The 17741-nt window shown below is 46.1% G+C and overlaps 4 protein-coding genes across 5 annotated transcripts; 1 reads left to right on the top strand and 3 right to left on the bottom strand.

Moving 5' to 3' along the window:
- Nucleotides 1-2266: 2266 nt before the first annotated feature.
- On the bottom strand, nt 2267-3492 carry LOC100831304. The gene has a single exon (XM_003580135.3). It carries the CDS (start codon nt 3065-3067, stop codon nt 2615-2617), a length of 453 nt encoding a protein of 150 aa, XP_003580183.1. The 5' UTR covers nt 3068-3492; the 3' UTR covers nt 2267-2614.
- Nucleotides 3493-6355: 2863 nt separating this feature from the next.
- LOC100830997 (UPF0426 protein At1g28150, chloroplastic) lies at nt 6356-7740 on the bottom strand. 2 transcript variants are annotated; one of them, XM_010241858.3, is made up of 3 exons: nt 7579-7740; nt 7351-7497; nt 6356-6688 (listed from the first exon to the last, which is right to left on the bottom strand). In XM_010241858.3, the coding sequence occupies exons 1-3, from the start codon at nt 7642-7644 to the stop codon at nt 6506-6508; spliced, it is 396 nt and encodes a 131-aa protein (XP_010240160.1). In that variant the 5' UTR covers nt 7645-7740; the 3' UTR covers nt 6356-6505. The 2 variants fall into 2 exon arrangements, with proteins under 2 accessions (XP_010240160.1, XP_003580182.1); XM_003580134.4 differs by having other exon boundaries at nt 7351-7488.
- Nucleotides 7741-9100: 1360 nt separating this feature from the next.
- On the bottom strand, nt 9101-10446 carry LOC100830688 (probable aquaporin TIP3-2). The gene is made up of 3 exons (XM_003580133.3): nt 10295-10446; nt 9909-10156; nt 9101-9731 (listed from the first exon to the last, which is right to left on the bottom strand). The coding sequence occupies exons 1-3, from the start codon at nt 10440-10442 to the stop codon at nt 9339-9341; spliced, it is 789 nt and encodes a 262-aa protein (XP_003580181.1). The 5' UTR covers nt 10443-10446; the 3' UTR covers nt 9101-9338.
- A 323-nt stretch (nt 10447-10769) lies between these two features.
- LOC100830379 lies at nt 10770-14566 on the top strand. The gene is made up of 5 exons (XM_003580132.4): nt 10770-10931; nt 11189-11345; nt 11981-12221; nt 13625-13800; nt 14214-14566. Exons 1-5 carry the CDS (start codon nt 10883-10885, stop codon nt 14308-14310), a joined length of 720 nt encoding a protein of 239 aa, XP_003580180.1. The 5' UTR covers nt 10770-10882; the 3' UTR covers nt 14311-14566.
- The last annotated feature ends 3175 nt before the right edge of the window (nt 14567-17741 follow it).

Here is a 17741-nt window from a genome sequence, read left to right as displayed (position 1 = left end):
TCCTATAATTATTCATTCTTGATTCACTTATATATTGACGCGATCTGCTTTTAAATTTAAACTTGGTTTCTCTGGACCAGTGGATGCAGAGATCGGAGATCGTAGGCTCAACCGGTCAAGCATGTGCTGACAAATATGCCAAATGCCTATATTATTTTTTGGCAACTTTTTTTTTGCCTATATGAAAGAGTATTTTCACTATATAGTCGCAGTACGATTACTGGAGTAGTACGTCCGAAGCCAACAATATTGGGCCAGCGAGGCAGCGACACGGTCTCTGAAGAGTGAAAGGGCACCCCACACACGGCTGCTAGTACCTGCAGACTGCAGTATTGCAAATGTCAAATTAATAAACTAAACTCCTCAAAAGAAAACCCGCCGGTGCTGCTAGTATCTGCCACCAGCGAACAGATCATGGTTATGCATGAATGCGAGTTGACTCCTGTCCTATAGAGAAATTTGCCTCGGTAATCGGTGTGTGTAGCTTGTTTAAATTTGACTCTTTCCCTAGTTCCTAGCGCTAGGTCGTCAAGGGCGCTTCCCCTTCACCAACGGCTTGCAGGCAAGCGTTACTCGATCCCCCGGTTGCTGCATGCATGCCGCTGAGACTCTGCTCGAATTAGCCCTGGTGCCTCACCGTTGCGACAACGAAACGTACGTGCCGGCCGGTCGGCAGTACCATGCCACCGTAAGGTAGCATCGAGCCCATCTGTTGCCAAAACGAACTTTCGTCTCTATTCAACCCCCCTTGTTGAGTTCTGAATGGAAACAAAGACCTGATCTGCCATCTTCCCAACAAGACGAGCTAGAGTCAAGGTTTGACCCAACAAAGCGTTGTACGGGAAGAGTTGTACTCCGTATCGAGCCTTATTGGCTTCGCTGCTTTGTGCCGCGGGCAATATGGAAAAATCGTGCCGTCGGGTATACCTCTGCTGGATGCAGTTGGACGTCGATTCTGGCCGTAATGGGCTTCCGCCTTCCCCTGCGCAGCTCCAACCGCGCGCGTTACCTGATCCAATCTATCCCCCTCAAGGCCTCAACTGCCCGTACGCCCGGCTGCTACTACTACCTAGCCGCCCCGCGCCCATACCTGACCGGCCAGGATGCACCATCGATAGCCCCTGCTGCCCTGCCGGAAAGCCCCCTGTTTCTGTTTGGCTTCCTCTGAAAAGATGCGCAACCGCGCGACGGCGACGCCGATCCATCGACCGATGCGTGCAAAATGAGCGCCCCAGCCAGCCGTCCCTCCTGCCCGGCGTACTACTGTAGCAGCGTATGCAGAGGCGATCAGATGCACCGCACACTGTTTCTGCTCTGTGCTTGTGGGGTTCCCCCTGCATAGGATGCATGTCTTCCTTCCTGACTCCCCTGAGTCTCCTGTCCTGGCCGGCTGGCCCCGGCCATATGATTTGACTGAAAACTGTACTACCGCACAGAGGAGAAAAGAAATGCTTTTTTAGATGAAAAGAAAATGTTGGATAGTGGATGCTAATAAGAAACGTTGTTCCTGCACGCGTACATAGCCCCGAACTCTAGAGTGTTTACACAAGCGTGCAAGAAGAACGTTTCTTATTAGAGGCTGGGAGTGATCTCCGATCAACATAATGAACGATCGGTGGAGAGCAGGAGTACCAGAGACGCACGGGCCGCCGAATAAATGCAAGGATAGCAGAACGGACATGAGGGAGACAATATATATCTCTGACGTGTCCATGGTTCGGGGCCAGAGCGGTGGACGATGATGTTCGATCGGCAGAGACGTGTCGCGCGAAGGATTTGATCTTGGACCGATCAAGCTGGGATTCCGCTACGGAAGAGGAAAGTTTCACATGTTACGGATTGTTACACCGATTGAGGCTGTCTCTGCAGCCCTGCACTCTCGCCACTTGGGAAAATATAATTAATTGTCATTCATTCAGAGCTAGCTCAAGCCCTCAACCGCAAACAGATACATGTAGTTATTGTGCAGTACAACGACGGTAACAGCAAAAGGCCCTTTGTCTTGGCACCACAAACGGTTTACATGGTCATGATGGATCATGAGTAGACACATCTATCCAAAGAGCAAAATTGGCAAAATCAACCTGAAGTGAGTAGTAGTACAGACATCATCCATGACATGTTCTGGTCTCCGGCCACCTGTTCCTAGAGTCGTCACGAAGCCGACAGCGCCATGCCCCAGCCACAACCGCACGAGCCCATGACTTTTGCGTATTCAGGAAGCTGCGGAACGTTCGGGGTTGACGATTTTGTTTGTTTCGATCTCTATGTAAAACTGACATTTTCACGTGGAAGAAACATATGCGGCAGTAGTACTATTTTTACCAGGTGAGATCACAGCCAAACTTGATCAGTACATTCAGAATGGAAATCCAATACCTACTGCATGCATGCATGAGATCGGCACGAGGCTTGCCTGTTTATTCAATTAACATGTTCGAACCCTACGGAAAGTAAGTAAAAGAAAGCGCCAACAACACGTACGATATATCGACGACGACACGACACGGAACCGATCAGGAAGCCAGCAATGGCAACTATGTATGCATGCATCCACGAAGTGAAATCTAGATCGATGGGAGAGGTACGTCGAGGGCTCGACGATGTTCATTCTCTAGCAGGTGGGCACGCACTTCTTGCACCGGACAACGCACTTGTTGGAGGGGATGTGGCTGAGGCTGGCCCCTGCTCCGGCCGTGGCCCCGGCGCGCGACGTCCTGTAGCACCGCTTGCCGCAAAGCACCTTCTTCCTCCGGCACATTTCCGCCGGGATGCAGTTCACGGACGCCTTCTTCAGCCGCTTCCGCCCCGCGGCGCTCGTGCCGCGGCCAGATCCCTTCACGGACGACGGCCTCGCCGAGGCGGCCTCCACGTCCGTGGCCGCGGCCGAGTGCCAGCCGTCCGCGCCCGCCCGCCCCGCGGAGCTAAAGAAGTCGCCGGCCTTGGCGATGAACTCACCCAGCTCGCGGCCCAGGCTGCTTCCGCTCTCGCGGCCCGCGGCGAGCGACGGCCTGCTCCCCGTGGCGAATGCCAGCATGAGCACCACCAGGAAGCAAGACATCTTCATGGCGACAGTACTGTCACTCTGTGATGGCTAGCCTAGTTACCGGTGCGGATGAGCTCGTGGTAACAGTGTTCTCTTAAATAGGCCAGCGATTACGTCGATCGCCAGCAAGGATCGATGCATCAGGAAACCATCTGCGTGAGCTACCTAACTGCGGTGAACATCAAACGCGTGGCGACGAAACGGGGCGTGGGGGTGTGAAGCGTGAGCCGTGGACGAAACAGCAAAGGGAGTGGCGCTTGAGAGTTTTGCTTTCTCCCTGCGAAATTTCTGGGACGCTTTTTGATGCTTTCTTCAGTTGAGCACGACAATGGTGCATTGCGGCAATACGATAGGTCAGGTCACTTGCATGATTGTGGTATAGGCGTATAGCTACCTATTCTACCAGAGGCCAAGAGACAGGTGTACTGACAGTGGAGTCTCAGGGCGCCTCTTTCATTGTCTAAATAGTTCAATTGCAAAGACGAACTCAATCCTATCATGAGCCAGGTGTCTGTCCTATACTCATTTCATACGTCAATGTCGTACTGTATAGACAGCTAAGCCGTAAGGTGTTTTGATCGCTAGATCGTAGGGAAATGAGACTCAGGGAAAGCTAAACTGCGAAAAGGATGAATGATTTCTTTGATTGCATGCCTGATTCATCAATTAGGATGACACTGAACAATACTGCATCACCCTGGTACGTCATAGGTCATGCGCTTGAGTGAATATTGGAAAAGAAGCACAATTGCAATTTCAATTTCAACCTACATAAGGTCGATACATAGTTTGCAATTGAAAACAATGTACTCCTCTCCGTTCAACAAAAGATGTGTGTTTATCAAAATTTGAATGTATCTAGACATGACTTAGTGTATAGATGCATCCAAATTTAGTCAAATTTGAGACATCCTTTGTTGGACGGAGAAAGTAACGAGCCACGTAACTTATTTGTAGGTTATATCTTTATCTCGGCTCGCCAGCTTCCAAAGAATATTGATGTGCGCACTGAGCTCTGTGTTGCCAGTATGGCATAATACTTCAGTCCATATAATTCTCCGAATTGACCACTGGTGCTAATTGGATTTCCACATTCGCATTCATATTTTGCAGAAAAAATTCTGGATGTGAATTCCTAGGGTTTCTTGGTCAGCATTCAAAGGCAATCCTTTTCATCCTTTTCAACAAGAAGCATAACAAACTAGGGGGAAACGAAGTCGTCATCAAGTAGTTAGCAGTTGCAATGATTTATCACCTGCGTTCACGTCAGTGGCTCCATATTCAAATCTACAATAACAGCATCTGGTTCTGGAGACCCAACCATTCTACACCACAGCATGATCACAAGTTGCAACCCGAAACTTACAGGCGAAGGATATCCTTCAAGGCAGTCCTGATAGATCCTTGTCCATCATCAGATTAGTTGGAAAGCACCTCCCAACAGCCTGCTTAACCCTGCACGGTTGAGAAGGAAAGAAGGGACTAAATGGAATGATCAGCAAAAGACACTCAAAGCACCAGGGTCAGATTAAGAGTCAAACCAAGAAAAAATTGGACTTGAACTGAGGCATCCAAATGGAAAGTGAAGTCTACCGACCAAATTAAGAGATTTGATCAGATAGTTGCACGTGGGTCATCATATATTAAAGGCAACGAGCCTAACCCTCATGTCAACTGTCACTAGGCATGGCACATTTAATTGGAAGCCACAAATCTCCCAGCAGACAGAGAACAAACTCCACCTACCAAAGCTGATTAGTATTAGTCAATGCATAAGGGTGTCAATACAGCAGTACTCCTGTACAAGTGACAAAACCACTGATGAGAAAAGCCCAACAGCGTGTTATAGAGGGAAATATGATCACCAACTTTCCAGTCCAGATATATGCACTAGAAAAAGGAGATAAACCTAGTACTACGTACTAGAAATGTGGAAGACAGTAAAAGATGGGGAAATCAAAGGTAATCGTTTTGGGTAGGTTTTTGCAATCGGTAAACTTCTCATTCGATGGCCAATAGAATGAAAGAGTCAGACTCCTAACCCCGAAATTCTGATGTGGTTGCTTCATTAACATTATTGTTAGGGCCACTTGAGGTATGAGTGCTTTGGATAAACTTAGCTTTTTGAACCAACTGAGGAAATTGGAAACAAACATCAAAAGCAGGCACGGTGCCAAAGAAACTTGAATTGTAACTCTTGTATTCTGCGCACTATCATGTCAGGGCTGGTAAGATTGTATATGTTCTCCCACTCTGAACATATTTGTGGCAAAACTTAGCGTTTGTTTCCCTAGGGAAATTAAATTGTTAACTTTCTTCTAGTGACAATACTCCATGGAACTAACATTGAACAGACCAATTAAGCTAAGGATTCACAAAACAGACCAAACTTATAATGCATAAAATAAGTATATTGATCAAGAGAGCTCGAGGAACCAATATTGAGGTAAAAAGCCAAACCTGGATTAAATCAAGGGTATAGGCTCAGAGTAACTTAGTAAATAGTTACTGTCATCCAAAATAACAGTTATATCTGAAATAGCACATGAAACATGCAACATACTCCATATTACCAAAGTGAAATAGAATGATTCCGGCATGAAGATGGCTAAGAAACCGTCAGTCAACCAATTTTCACAAACTTCATCTAAACAGTATCAAAACTAATGGTATTTATCTCATCCAACTTCCAAAATCAGAAGAATTTCTTGTCATCTTACTTTCTTGAATGCATAGCAAAACTATGTTCAGGAGTGGTGGTCCTCAGAAGCAGACAAGTAGTTTCTTGGATTAAAAAATCTAATTTTGATCCCTTCTGGAAACGACTCTTCAAAATATGTATGTCACTAATCCATAAACTGCATTTCTAATAAGACATGCATAATGCCATACTTTAAACTCCAAACTAGTGCCCATATCATGTCTGAAGTGATAAACATTAATCATATTCAACTGAAACCTCATACAGGTACTCGCAAAAAAGAAAGAAAGAAAAAGAAACCACATACAGGGCATTTATCCCATCGGTAGCGGATCCAGAGCGAGGTATATGTGGGTGCAGTCCCTTTAGAATTTCGATTATCTCAACAAATTATTGCAATTTATGGGTCTGAACTTCAAAAGTTTGACGTTGTTTAGAACTTTTAAGCATTTTACCACAATTCACAAATATAGACAATAATATCAATGCCCCGCATAAAAAAAGACATGCATATCAATGAGTTTTTCTTTTGTCCTTTCTTAATTATTCTAAGAAAAAAAATCCAAACTTCTCGTTAGTGTTATACAAACTTAGACACACTTTGCAAATAACGATGACAAGCCAATATTTAGACGTAAATCTGTACTTTGTAGTAACACATTAAAATTGAAACAAGCATTTTATTGCATAGATATTACAAATATTCAGGATAAGTTACAAGGTGAAGGTGTAGAGAGCGCAAAAGGCAACAATGCACCTCACTCAATCTCTATTTGTTGGGGTGCATCATTTTGAGCTCCCTCGTTTGATTCCTCGGTACTGTTCTCCTCAGCTATTCCAGAAGCCTCTACCGTCCGAGTGACCCACTCCTTGAGAGGATCTTCATTCAGGTCAAGCCTCAAGAGACCAGCAAACACGCCACCCATAAATGCAACAGGCTCCTACACGAAAGTCGTGTAAAAATGTAAAATATCAACACATGCTCTTGCTTCTACGAACAAAACACAAAATTTCCAGAGTATTGCCAGCGTGATGATCCCTAAAGTTCTAGCTAGTCTTCCTAAGTTTTCTGCTTTTTTTTCCGCATGTTCGGCTAAACTTCTATCCCAGAACTTACGAAGCTGGAGGATTCTATGACAGCAAACAAAAATACAAACAACTGCACACCCATATATGAAAATATAAGTTATTCCATTATAATCACCCCCCTGTGTTTTGAAGATAATCATAACAGCAGATAAGAGTTAACCCTATGAAACAATTCTTTTGAGTTTTGAGCTGCTTCACTGAACAATTGAACATCGAAATAGCTATTTACACTTTTTTTCGATAATGATATACTCCCAGAATTTACGGAGTATGCAGTTTTTGGATGAACTATCCTCTTTGTTAGACGCAATTCTGCAACTATGAGAGAGTACCTAAACATAGCAATCACATAGAGCAAAACCAATAGCCAACTAGCAATCACATAGAGCAAACATGCACATCAAGGAATCGTATCCTCAACTCGACATCAACCTCAAACCTAGGAGCCAACACAACCACCCCCAAAACTAGATCGGTAACAAAAACACTGAGAAGAATTGGGACAGGAATTTACCTTCATGGCCTCCCGGAGGATGCGCTCGTCCCCGAAAGGGTTGAAGCATGCTCGCGCGATGCCCACCGCTTTCCTTCTCCTACTCTCCCGTCGAAAAACTGCACATGGAACGCTCCCGGAAGCCGGACCGGAAAACCTCTGCAAAAACTAGGAAAAATACATCAATACGACGCGGCTAAACTTCGTGATAAGCAATCGAGGGTTTCTTCGCTAAGATTTGGAACTTACGGAGGCGGGAGTTCGCGGGTTGGGGAGGAGCAGAGCAGAAACACCAGAAGGATAACAGGTGGCCATGGATAACGTGCGTCGAGCGGTCGGAGAGCGGCGAAAAGCGAGGCTGCGTTGGCTCGCTCGAGGACGGAGGCGGAGGGGATCTTTTGGGAGCCTTTTTAAAAAAAAAGAAACTTTGGGAGCCTCTCAGGCAAGTGTCCAAACTCCACATGTGGATTGGGTGCCCTGGGCCCTGACTGGAATTGTTTTTCAGGCGTTTCTCCTTTCTTCTAGCCCACGCGCGTATACAGGCCGCTTGCGAGGGCCTTCTGGAACGGCTCGACTCTGTATTTCATATCATTGCGAGCTTATGAATGCTGGCATTTTTTGAAAAAAAAAAGGATGGGCAGGGGAAAAGTTCAGTGTGCTTTCAAACTGGACGGACATGACGAAGGCATGTATTCCCTCCGTACTTATATGGCACGGAAGAACTAATATAATTCAGCGGGATTATTTGCGCGAGATCATGAAGAGACTGGTTTTCTGTTCTCGATTGTTAAACCTGGTTATAGGCTGTGTGAGCATATTTCCTTATTCGGCCCTTTTAAATCTGGAGAAGTTTAAGGCCTACTCTGGTATATACTGTGTTCTTTTCGGCTCATAGAACCGGCTTTTCGTACAAGCTGTCCTCACCTAACTTCTTGCAAAAGCCACATCACAAATTTAGTTAGACTTACAAAATAATTTAGGGCAAACTAATTTGTTATCCTAATCAAATTTACGTGACGACTTTTCCGGTACGTTTAGGACACGAGTTCACCGCTGATTGTGTCCCCCTAGGTCGTATAGGATTTTTGCCAGCCGGACAAAGGAAACCGGAGGCCTAGAAGAGGTCGAGCGTGGAGAAAATGATTATGGCCAGTTTTCTTGAGGGCTTCAAGCCACATCTTCCAAGAGAAGCTGTATCCCAAATTTGGTTTGGCTTTCAAACCTGTTTAATCTAAACTAGTTTGGAAACCTAACCAAATTTGGTGTGCAGACAGTTTTTTGGAAAACCTGATTTCTAGAAGTCAAAAAAACGTAGCCTATGCGTGCTTTGAGTTCGGGATACGACGAAAAAAAAGAAAGAAAGTGGAAAGAGTGTTACCTGCTTGGCAAAATTTTGTTTCCACGGATGGAATACTGTGATGGTTTCGTCGTAGTTAGTGTACGAATCGTTTAGAAAGTAGTGTTTTGCAAAATAATAAATCCCACAATCCAAATTAACTGCCGTAGTTCTGTCTATAATACGCCTACAATACGCCCGTACAACGGCATTGTGGTTTTGCGCAATTTACTGTTTTAGTAACATATCAAATGCTCTAGAAGGTTTTGCGCAGTTTACTGTTTTAAATATATTGGCAGAGGTCGGTCTGTGGGTTTCCTGCCCAGAGTAGGTTAGTTTGTGCCCATGTTTCTCCTCTCGTTTTCATTTCCGTTTGCATAAATGGAAAGGGGAGAAATCCAGGTGGAAAAAAAAAGTTTAAAATCTATTGTTCGCACAAATTAGAGTAGCTGAAGTATTCAGCTATAATGAAGGAAACGAATGTGGCAGATTGGATTTCGGACATCATGGAGTGATCGAACGTATTACTGTACTAGAAAACTTGTATTAGCAACCTAAAACCCTGCAAGTGTTTCTTTCTCTAGTAGCCATAATTAATTCCTTCCATGAGATCCCTGTCTGCTCGTAGACTCCAAGCTGCACAGCCTGGAGGCATTAACCACAACTGAACACCTCAGTAATCCTCAACGGGCTCGGGCAGCCGTGCAGCAGCTGGTGGCGCCTGATCAGGCTGCTCGCCCACGACAAACTCATACAACGCGCCGGCCAGCCCGGCGCCGATCATCGGCCCGACCCAGTAAACCCAGTGGTGGCTCCAGTTCCAGCCGACGAGCGCGGGGCCGAACGCCCGCGCCGGGTTCATGGCGGCGCCGTCGAAGGGTCCGCCGGTGAGGATGTTCGCGCCCAGGACGAAGCCGATGGCGACGGGCGCTATGGCGCCGACGCCGTCGTTCCGGTCCACAGCGGTGGCGTACACGGTGTACATGAGCCCGAACGTCATGACGACCTCGAGCAGCAGGGCGTGCCGCTCGTGGATGCCGTGGCCGAGCGCGGAGCCCATGGGGCGCTGCAGGACAAAGACAAACCGCAGATATATTTGAGACGTGGCATAGCAAACATGGACACTTATGTGCAGATAATAGTTCACGCCAAACATGGACCGTGGTCACTTGTCAGAGCATGAATGAAACTCGGCTTACTGAGCCGAAAACGGTGCTTGGAAGAAAAGAGGAAAAACAGTTACCGCGCCTCCGGAGACGAGGCTAAGGAGGAGCGCCGCGAGCACGGAGCCGAGGAGCTGCGCCACCCAGTAGAGCACGGCGCGCGCGAAGGAGATGCGCCTGCCCACGAGCACGCCGAACGTGACGGCCGGGTTGACGTGCCCGCCCGACGTGTTGATCGACAGCGCCACCGCCGCGGCCAGCGCCAGCGCGTGCGCCACGGCCACCACCAGCAGGCCCCCCACCGTGCCCGTCTCACTGTACATCTTCCCTGCCAACCAAACCAAACCCTTCAAACGTAGCACCGCGAAAAAACATGGCGCCACAGGTATATCACGAGCTCGAGCTCGAGTTCTCGCGTGCACAGTATAATTAGCAAAAGTATTATGATGTGTTTAGGTTCACGTACAGAGGCCGTAGAGGGAGCCTTCGGCGGCGAAGACGAACACGGCGGTGGCGACGAGCTCCGACAGCACGGCGCGGGAAGTGGACGGCATCAGGGGCTCCGGCCCGGCGGCGTCGTCGGCACGGCGGGAAGGGAAACGAGTTGGCAGCATGGCTTTCCCGATGCTAGGAAATTAAATCGATTTCCCCCTCTTTATGGTTCCGGGTTCGTGACTGACTCTTTCGATGTGCTCTGCTCTTTGCCGCGCTAGGAGGGACAGGTGGTCAGGGAGAGGGGACACGTGCGGGAGCGACGGCGTCTCGAGATCGGCGGTGACAGGAAACCGACGAGGCGACCAGAACTTGAAGCACCGAGTGTTTTCCTGGAGGCCCATGCAGGCAGCCCATGGCCCATATACACGCAATCACCAGTTCACCACAGACGAAATGGCCCAGTATCCTTTCTTTTTTTGCGAGGGAAATGGCCCAGTATCCTAACCGTGCCTTTGCCTGACCCCCAGGCCCTGTCCAGTGTCCACGTCCAGCCGGTCTTCTCTTCCTCCTCTGCTCAATCTCCGCAGAACACCAGATGAAACCCTAATCGGCCTCCCCGATGCAAGCATCTGCGGCGCGCTTCTGCTTCTCCTCCGCCTCCAAGAAGGGTCGGTGCTCTCCGCCCTCCAACTTTCGCTCCTTTATATTTTGTTTACTCTCGGATGATCTGAATCTCCATCCCAAGAACGCCATTTGTTTTTATTTATTTAACAAATGCTTATTTTCTTTGCACTAATTATTGGTTTGTGGCGGGATATGTTAATCTTGGGAGTTCGAAAGTTCTGCATTCATACTTTGATAGCCGTGGAATTATCTTGCTTGCTTTTAGGGTTCTGATTCTGCTGTTTTTACCTCCCTTTTCCAGTCATTGCTGACGTTTCTTACACCGTTGCACGGTCTTGCTATGGGCCTCTCCGTGGGAAGACACATGTGGCTTCTCTTTCTGCTCAGGATCCACCCAATGTCCAGAAGAGAGTAACAAAACAAGAAAGAAGAGCAAGGGTCGAGGAATTTGTTCAAAAGTAAGGCAACTCGCCTGAACAGCATTTCTGATTGTACTATTATGACCGGCATGTTGCCCTTTGTTGTTGTGCTGTCTTTATAGCTAGTCAGAATCTTTTTAAATCTTGGGTGAAAATAGAACGTGTTATTACCTTCTGTCATCTTGAATTGCTTTATATATTTAGGAGCTACCTGAGCCAATTAATTAACTTTGTTCAGAAGCCTGGTGTTGTTTGAAATTTCAAATTGCCGTATGGAAACAATGCCAACTGTCTTGTTCAAGTGGCATCATAATTATGAAGGTTCAAGAAACATGCCGTAAGCAGCCAATGAATGCTTCACAAACATGCTAGGATTACTTGAGAAGCGAGTGATTACATGAGTTGCCTGATTTCTGGGATTAAGCTACTCGACCAGAATTTGCAATGGTTCTTAGATGAAAAGCGAGTGGTAGCTTCAAACCAATCCTCATCAAACTTAAAGTTCGAAACAAACAGTTCTAAACTTATTCTTGTTGCAACCAACTGGATATAGCCGCATATTAAATGTTGCCAGAGTTTGAACCAGGTGCTTGAAGAAATTGTATTACTATACATCTGTGCATGCACCCAGCACATTTGTGACTGTAAATCTTATATCCATTTATGCAATGCAGTTACAGGGCATCACACGAAGGAAAATTTCCATGTGCTTCATCCGTTCGTCAGCAGGTTGGAGGGTCCTACTACGTAGCGCGAGCATTACTCCAGGAATTGGAGTATAATTCAAGACTGAAGAGTGATGCCAGAAATGACTCACTCGAGTCAGATGACTTCAAAGAAACACATGGGCTCAACAATACTGATCTTTCCACACGAGATGCTAGTACCGGCTTTGAAGGCATAAATGAAGAAGTGGTATTTTATTACAGATAACCTATCTCTGCTCTTGTTCGTTTTTTAGGGCTTCTTTGGATCACAGAAATCCAAAGACACATGAATAGGAAAAACATAGAATTAGAATACCATGACATGTTGAATACTATAGGAATCGGAAACTAGACCACACAGGAATTGCTTGAAAGTCGAAAGAGGTGTTTGGATGCTACACAGGAATTTTGAAATTTGAATAATAGTGGAGAGAGATATGGAGAAGATGCATTGAAACTTTCAAAAGAAAATTTCCATGAGGTTAGACCTCATGCTTGGATTCCCCCAAAATTTGGAGGAAAAATTCCTGTACTATAAAATTCCTTTGTTACAATCCTATGATCCAAAGAACATGTATATGAATTATTACCTAGGATTAGAATCCTCTATTTCTCTTCCAAAATTCCTATGCAAGGAAAGTCTTAGGGAACTTGTCCCGAGATTGCGTTTTTAGTTACTGTGATTTTGATCTCTTACTTTCTAGGAGGGGTATGTTTTATAATGTGGTCATCTAAGATCAGTCCTCAGAAAGATATTACAATGTTCCACATCATATGATTTTATTTTTTGTATACATTAAAATCATAAGTAGCAGTCTGAACCTTGAGGGCTTCTTTGATTCAAAGGAATTTTGGAGGATTCGAATCCTTACGATAATTGTTTGTGTAGATCGTTTTATTCAAAGGAAAGGAACCCTTGCGAAAATTTCCCAAGGATTCCTTTGCACTATATTTTGGAGGAAAATTTCTATCTACTCAAACTTATTGCTACAATTCCTTTTATTTTCATGTGGTGTCAAACACTCCTTGAAGCAAATTCGTGTGGTTTACAAATCCTGTAGGATTCAAGAGTACACACTCCCTCCGTTCCCTTATAAAGCTCATAAGTTTTTTCTATTTATTCCCAAATATAGCTCAATATTCTCTTGGCTCACGCACCCAGCCAATAACCGCTCACACCCATTAACTCTTGGACCAATATGAATGGCCAGACACTAGAAACGAGAGCTATCTTGGTTCGAGTGCACAAATCTATATGAGCTTTATTAAGGAACGGAGGGAGTACGATTCCAATCTTGCAAAAAAAGTTCTACTCGTATTTTAGAAATCCTGCGAATCACAGAGACCCTACATTTGGCTCCAGTGGTATTAATAATATGATTTGCTCCAAATAGATAACATTTGAGCACTCGGATGTTTTTAGGAATATAAATGGCCAAACTTCGTCAGATCAGACACAAAGTGAGAATATGAACAGGGTTCCATACTTCTGTTGGTGCATACAACTGTGTGTGTATTTCAAATATTCATATGCTTCCAAATATGTTTATACTCTTGGCCAAAATAATTACTCTTGACCAAAATAATAATAATAATCATGTACTATCGCAGGCTAAAACTTCGGAGTCTCTGGATTTCAAGACTCAACTTTCAGAATGCCATGGTAAAACTGGACCTATCAAGTCAGATTTGTCCTCGTCAATTTCTTTGGAACATAAATGTGGGCCAATGGCAGCATCAGATCAAACTGAAAGCAACAAGATGATGAAGGCAGAAACGCTCGAGAGGTATTTCTTGCATTCCCTCGTTACATCATCAATAGTTGATTTACAAATCAAACTATTTACAAATCAATGTATGCAATGGGATAACTAAATTTGACTCTGCAAAGTAAGTGGCATTATCAGCATGACTTAGAAATAACTATTTTGGACTGTACCTGCATTGTTTTCCTTGGACTGCATTAACCAATTCGATAAACACTCATGTTTGTTGCTGGTAGATAATGATAGGTCATAGTCTTTTCCCCTATCATCGATTCACGTATTTTAACACTGAATATCTTACTTGCGTTGTAACATTGTGTTCTGCATTAAATCATAGGGAAACATGTTCAGATATATTTGTATGGAATGTGCAAATGGTTTTGGTATAGCCGATCTTATGTTTCTCATGGCTTTTATTTGTTCCATGAATGCAGCTCTAAGCATGTGCATGGAGGATCAACGGAGACAAATCTTTGGGGAAGCCTAAAATCCTTTGCTGAAGGAGTCAGGATCTTCTGGAAAAATCTGTAAATTCATCTGGTTTGGCCAGATGCATTTTACTTAATAGGATTCACATTGTTGTGCTCTTCTTTTTCATGGATCTTGAACACAATTGTATAGTTCTCCACTAGGACCATCCTTCTTTAAAACCATTAGGGTGAGGGCCATATTCCCTTATTGTTCAGATGATACCCCAGTTGGTTAACGCACTAGCACCATTTTGTGCCTGGATACATGCCTGGATACATATCCTCATTCTCCAGTACTAGCACCAATCTGTTAACGATATCATTCTCGTGCTACAAGAAAATGTTTTTAGTCTTGGTTCTCCGAAGATCATGAAAAATGCAAGGCCAAAAGCCTACCTGATCTTGGAGCTTCAAAAATATTCTCCATCGGAGCTGCATGTAATGGCCAAGGGTCGTCTGATTTTTTTTTCTTTCAGAAAGAAAGGAGCACCCCCGGCCTTGATGGATGCACGCGGCCATAAAGCCCAATGGTCACATGGGCCGTGGTCCGTGGATGAAGATGCTGAGGCGGCAAGGAGCACTGCAGAGTGCCGACACAAGGGCGGTTTCTGCTGCTGACTTTGGCAGCCGTGACTTGGATGTGGCGCTGTTGATCAGGACACAACATCGCCCTTGTGGTTGTAGATTGCCATCGAACGCATGGCAGACGGGCATCACGGCGACGTTGGTGGTGTCGATGGCGATGATGCGGCGCCCTGTGGAGACGTCGGACGCCAGTACAAACCGTACTTCGTGTTTTGAGTTCCACACAGTGTTGATCGATCAACAAGTCCTTGTAGGCGACAATCACAGTTTGCACTCGGCCGGCCCCTTCTGTGTTTGTGCCAGCCTTATCTAGCTCTACCACCTGATTCATTGCGCAAGGCAAGGGGTCAAAATCAATCAATGGCGCCATTGGCGACCTTCCCGACGGATCTGGCACCATGCTGATCGCGTCCGCTTCGGCGCCGTCTGCCGCCAATGGCGATGCTGCGCACGGCAGAACACCCTCCCACCGCAGTTCCCGTGGCTCGCCTTGCCCGACGTACCGGACCTTTTACCGCTTGCCCGACTCTGCTTTCCGGCGGCTGCCGCTCCACCTCGATCTCCATCGCCAGCTCCCGCACGCGCAAAGCTCCTGCGGCGAGTGGCTCGCCTTCGAACGCATGGACGGCGCCTGCACGCTGGTAATTAAGCCCTTTCTCCATGGCCTCAACCATGGTGCTCCCTCGGCCAAACCACACGGTGCCAACCCAACTATCTATTCTCACCCTCTCTACTACACACGTGTACCCCCATCTTTTTTTAATCTCTTGCATGCTGTGATTAGCACTGGCCTTCTTTCTTTCTCTCTGCGCTTCCTCCTCCCTTCTGGCCCTCTCTCTCTTCGCGTCTTCCTCTCTCACCTCTGCTCGCCCCCAACTCTCCGCACTGGTTGTGTCTCGGCTGAAGTAACCCGTGGCCTCATCACACCGGCCCTGTCTCGGCTTCCTCCTCCGCCGCCCATGGGCTCAGCCACGGCTGCCCCCATGGCAGGAGAGAGGCCGGGGGTGCAGTGGCAGGTGAGTGGGGGCGCCGACACAGGGGAAGAGGAATGGAGGGGTTAGGGGCGGCATGAACTGCTGCTCTCCAACGCCTTCATCTCTCCCAATCTTTGTGACCCTCTTTGATTTTATTTGTGTATCCCCATCGCGGGCTTTGGATAGAGGTACATGAGGTACTTTGATTTTTGATCTCGCGGTTTCTCTTTGAAGTGAGAGTACACACGTTCATCAATGAGATACTTTGAGCACTTTGATTGGTGATGTACCGCGATTGCCGAGGTACTTAGGAAGGTACTGTGATTGCCGAGGTACTTAGGAAGGTATTGTGATTGCCGATGTACTTAGGAAGGTAATGTGATTGTTCTGTGATGTATTTGTAATTGATGATGTACTTGTTAATTGTTTGTTGTAGCATCTTGTGCATACTGAGAAGGTACTAAAAATTGATGAGGTATGTTGAGATGGTACTTTGTACTTTTCCTTGTAATCGTAGTGTAGATGAGTATTGAATTGACGATATGTTGACATGTACTGTAATGTAATTGACATGTACCCTGATGTATTTGCTATGTACTATGATGTACTCGTTTCATAAGTTCATGTACACGAGGTATTTATAAAAACTAATAATGTACAATCCATATATCATAATGTACTAAATATGTACTTCAAAACATGTCATGTACCGTAATGTATTTAAAAGAGGGAGAGAAAGAAAGAAAAAGAAAAATAAAGTTGTCAAGTCGTAATAGTGTTAATCCTCTGCTCTAGTTTAAAGTGTCAGAAATTAATTAAGAGGGAGAAAGGAGAGAAAGCCAAACATGTGGCTAGGAAAAGAAATGCAAATACTTGGGTGACACAGCCACCGCGTTACCCAGCTCCCTCGGCTGTCCACGAAGCCGTTGCATAGCGTGATCCGTGACACAACCTGGCGCGGTCGCGTTGGACGGAGGCTAGGAGCGTCGGGGAAGGCCGCGTGCTGTTCGTCGGGGCGTGGTGCTCCCGGGCTGCGCGTGTCCCGGACCAGTGCGAGGGAATACGTTGTCGGGGACGGCCGTATATTCTTTGTGGATGACACGGCCGCTCGCGGCTGCGCCGCCTTCTTCGGATACTACCACCACGGCGACAAGTTGCCCTTCTATTGCAGCATCTACGACATGAGGACACGGCGGTCGCGAACGTACCTCGGGACAAAGGTACGGGCACTGAAGGGCTTTCCCGTAGCGTGGCTGTTCTGTCGATCAGAGCCTGGAGTGAACAGCTAGCCTGCTCGGCGGCTATGCAAATCCTTGCACCCGTTCAGAAATTGCTTGGTTCAGTAAATTGCAATGTACAGAACTTGTCCAAGTGTTTTTCGTTCATTCTATCTTACGTATCGCTTGATGCATTGAAAAAAAAAAAATCTTATGTCCCTAGCGCCTTTTTCTTGCTCCGTGAATGCAGCCCTGCCCCTAAGCATATATGAAGGACAAAAGGACCAATGGAGATAAGTCTGCGGGGAAGAATAAAATCCTTGATGAAGGGCTAAACTAATGGAGATGAAATCTTTGGGGAAGATGCCGTTATCTATAGGATTCACACTGTCTTGCTATTCTTTTCATGGGTCTGGAGCACAATTGCAAAGTTTCTGCTAGGAACATCCTTAGTGTGCATTTGGCTTTAACCCCCCCCCCCCCCCCCCCCCCTCCCAAATCCTTTGGCTAGTCAATATTTTGGTCAAGATTTCGTTGCCCACGCTTTGACCAATGTTGGAAAGAAAATTGAGAATTAGGAGCATGGGCATGCAAATTCTAGTAGCCGGAATACTATCCAAACAAGAGGCAACATATTGATATGGGTCATTTGTCATAAACCAACACCTATGTGTGAAGACTCTGCTTATCGACAGTCTTCAATGGAATTTATTTTA

Source organism: Brachypodium distachyon, chromosome 5 (assembly GCF_000005505.3).
Source record: "Brachypodium distachyon strain Bd21 chromosome 5, Brachypodium_distachyon_v3.0, whole genome shotgun sequence".
In the NCBI taxonomy this organism is placed as follows: domain Eukaryota; kingdom Viridiplantae; phylum Streptophyta; class Magnoliopsida; order Poales; family Poaceae; genus Brachypodium; species Brachypodium distachyon.
This window is presented reverse-complemented; position numbering and strand designations above follow the sequence as displayed.

Excerpts from the sequence above, each read along its gene's own strand:
- LOC100830688 (XM_003580133.3), bottom strand. The coding sequence starts at position 10,442 with ATGCTGCCAACTCGTTTCCCTTCCCGCCGTGCCGACGACGCCGCCGGG. Across the intron at positions 10,157-10,294 it reads AGGCTCCCTCTACGGCCTCT|GGAAGATGTACAGTGAGACG; the intron begins GTACGTGAACCT and ends TTTGGTTGGCAG. Across the intron at positions 9,732-9,908 it reads GCCTCGTCTCCGGAGGCGCG|CGCCCCATGGGCTCCGCGCT; the intron begins GTAACTGTTTTT and ends TTTGTCCTGCAG.
- LOC100831304 (XM_003580135.3), bottom strand. The coding sequence starts at position 3,067 with ATGAAGATGTCTTGCTTCCTGGTGGTGCTCATGCTGGCATTCGCCACG.
- LOC100830997 (XM_010241858.3), bottom strand. The coding sequence starts at position 7,644 with ATGGCCACCTGTTATCCTTCTGGTGTTTCTGCTCTGCTCCTCCCCAAC. Across the intron at positions 7,498-7,578 it reads ACCCGCGAACTCCCGCCTCC|TTTTTGCAGAGGTTTTCCGG; the intron begins GTAAGTTCCAAA and ends TATTTTTCCTAG. Across the intron at positions 6,689-7,350 it reads TCCTCCGGGAGGCCATGAAG|GAGCCTGTTGCATTTATGGG; the intron begins GTAAATTCCTGT and ends ACTTTCGTGTAG.
- LOC100830379 (XM_003580132.4), top strand. The coding sequence starts at position 10,883 with ATGCAAGCATCTGCGGCGCGCTTCTGCTTCTCCTCCGCCTCCAAGAAG. Across the intron at positions 11,346-11,980 it reads GTCGAGGAATTTGTTCAAAA|TTACAGGGCATCACACGAAG; the intron begins GTAAGGCAACTC and ends TATGCAATGCAG. Across the intron at positions 13,801-14,213 it reads AAGGCAGAAACGCTCGAGAG|CTCTAAGCATGTGCATGGAG; the intron begins GTATTTCTTGCA and ends CCATGAATGCAG.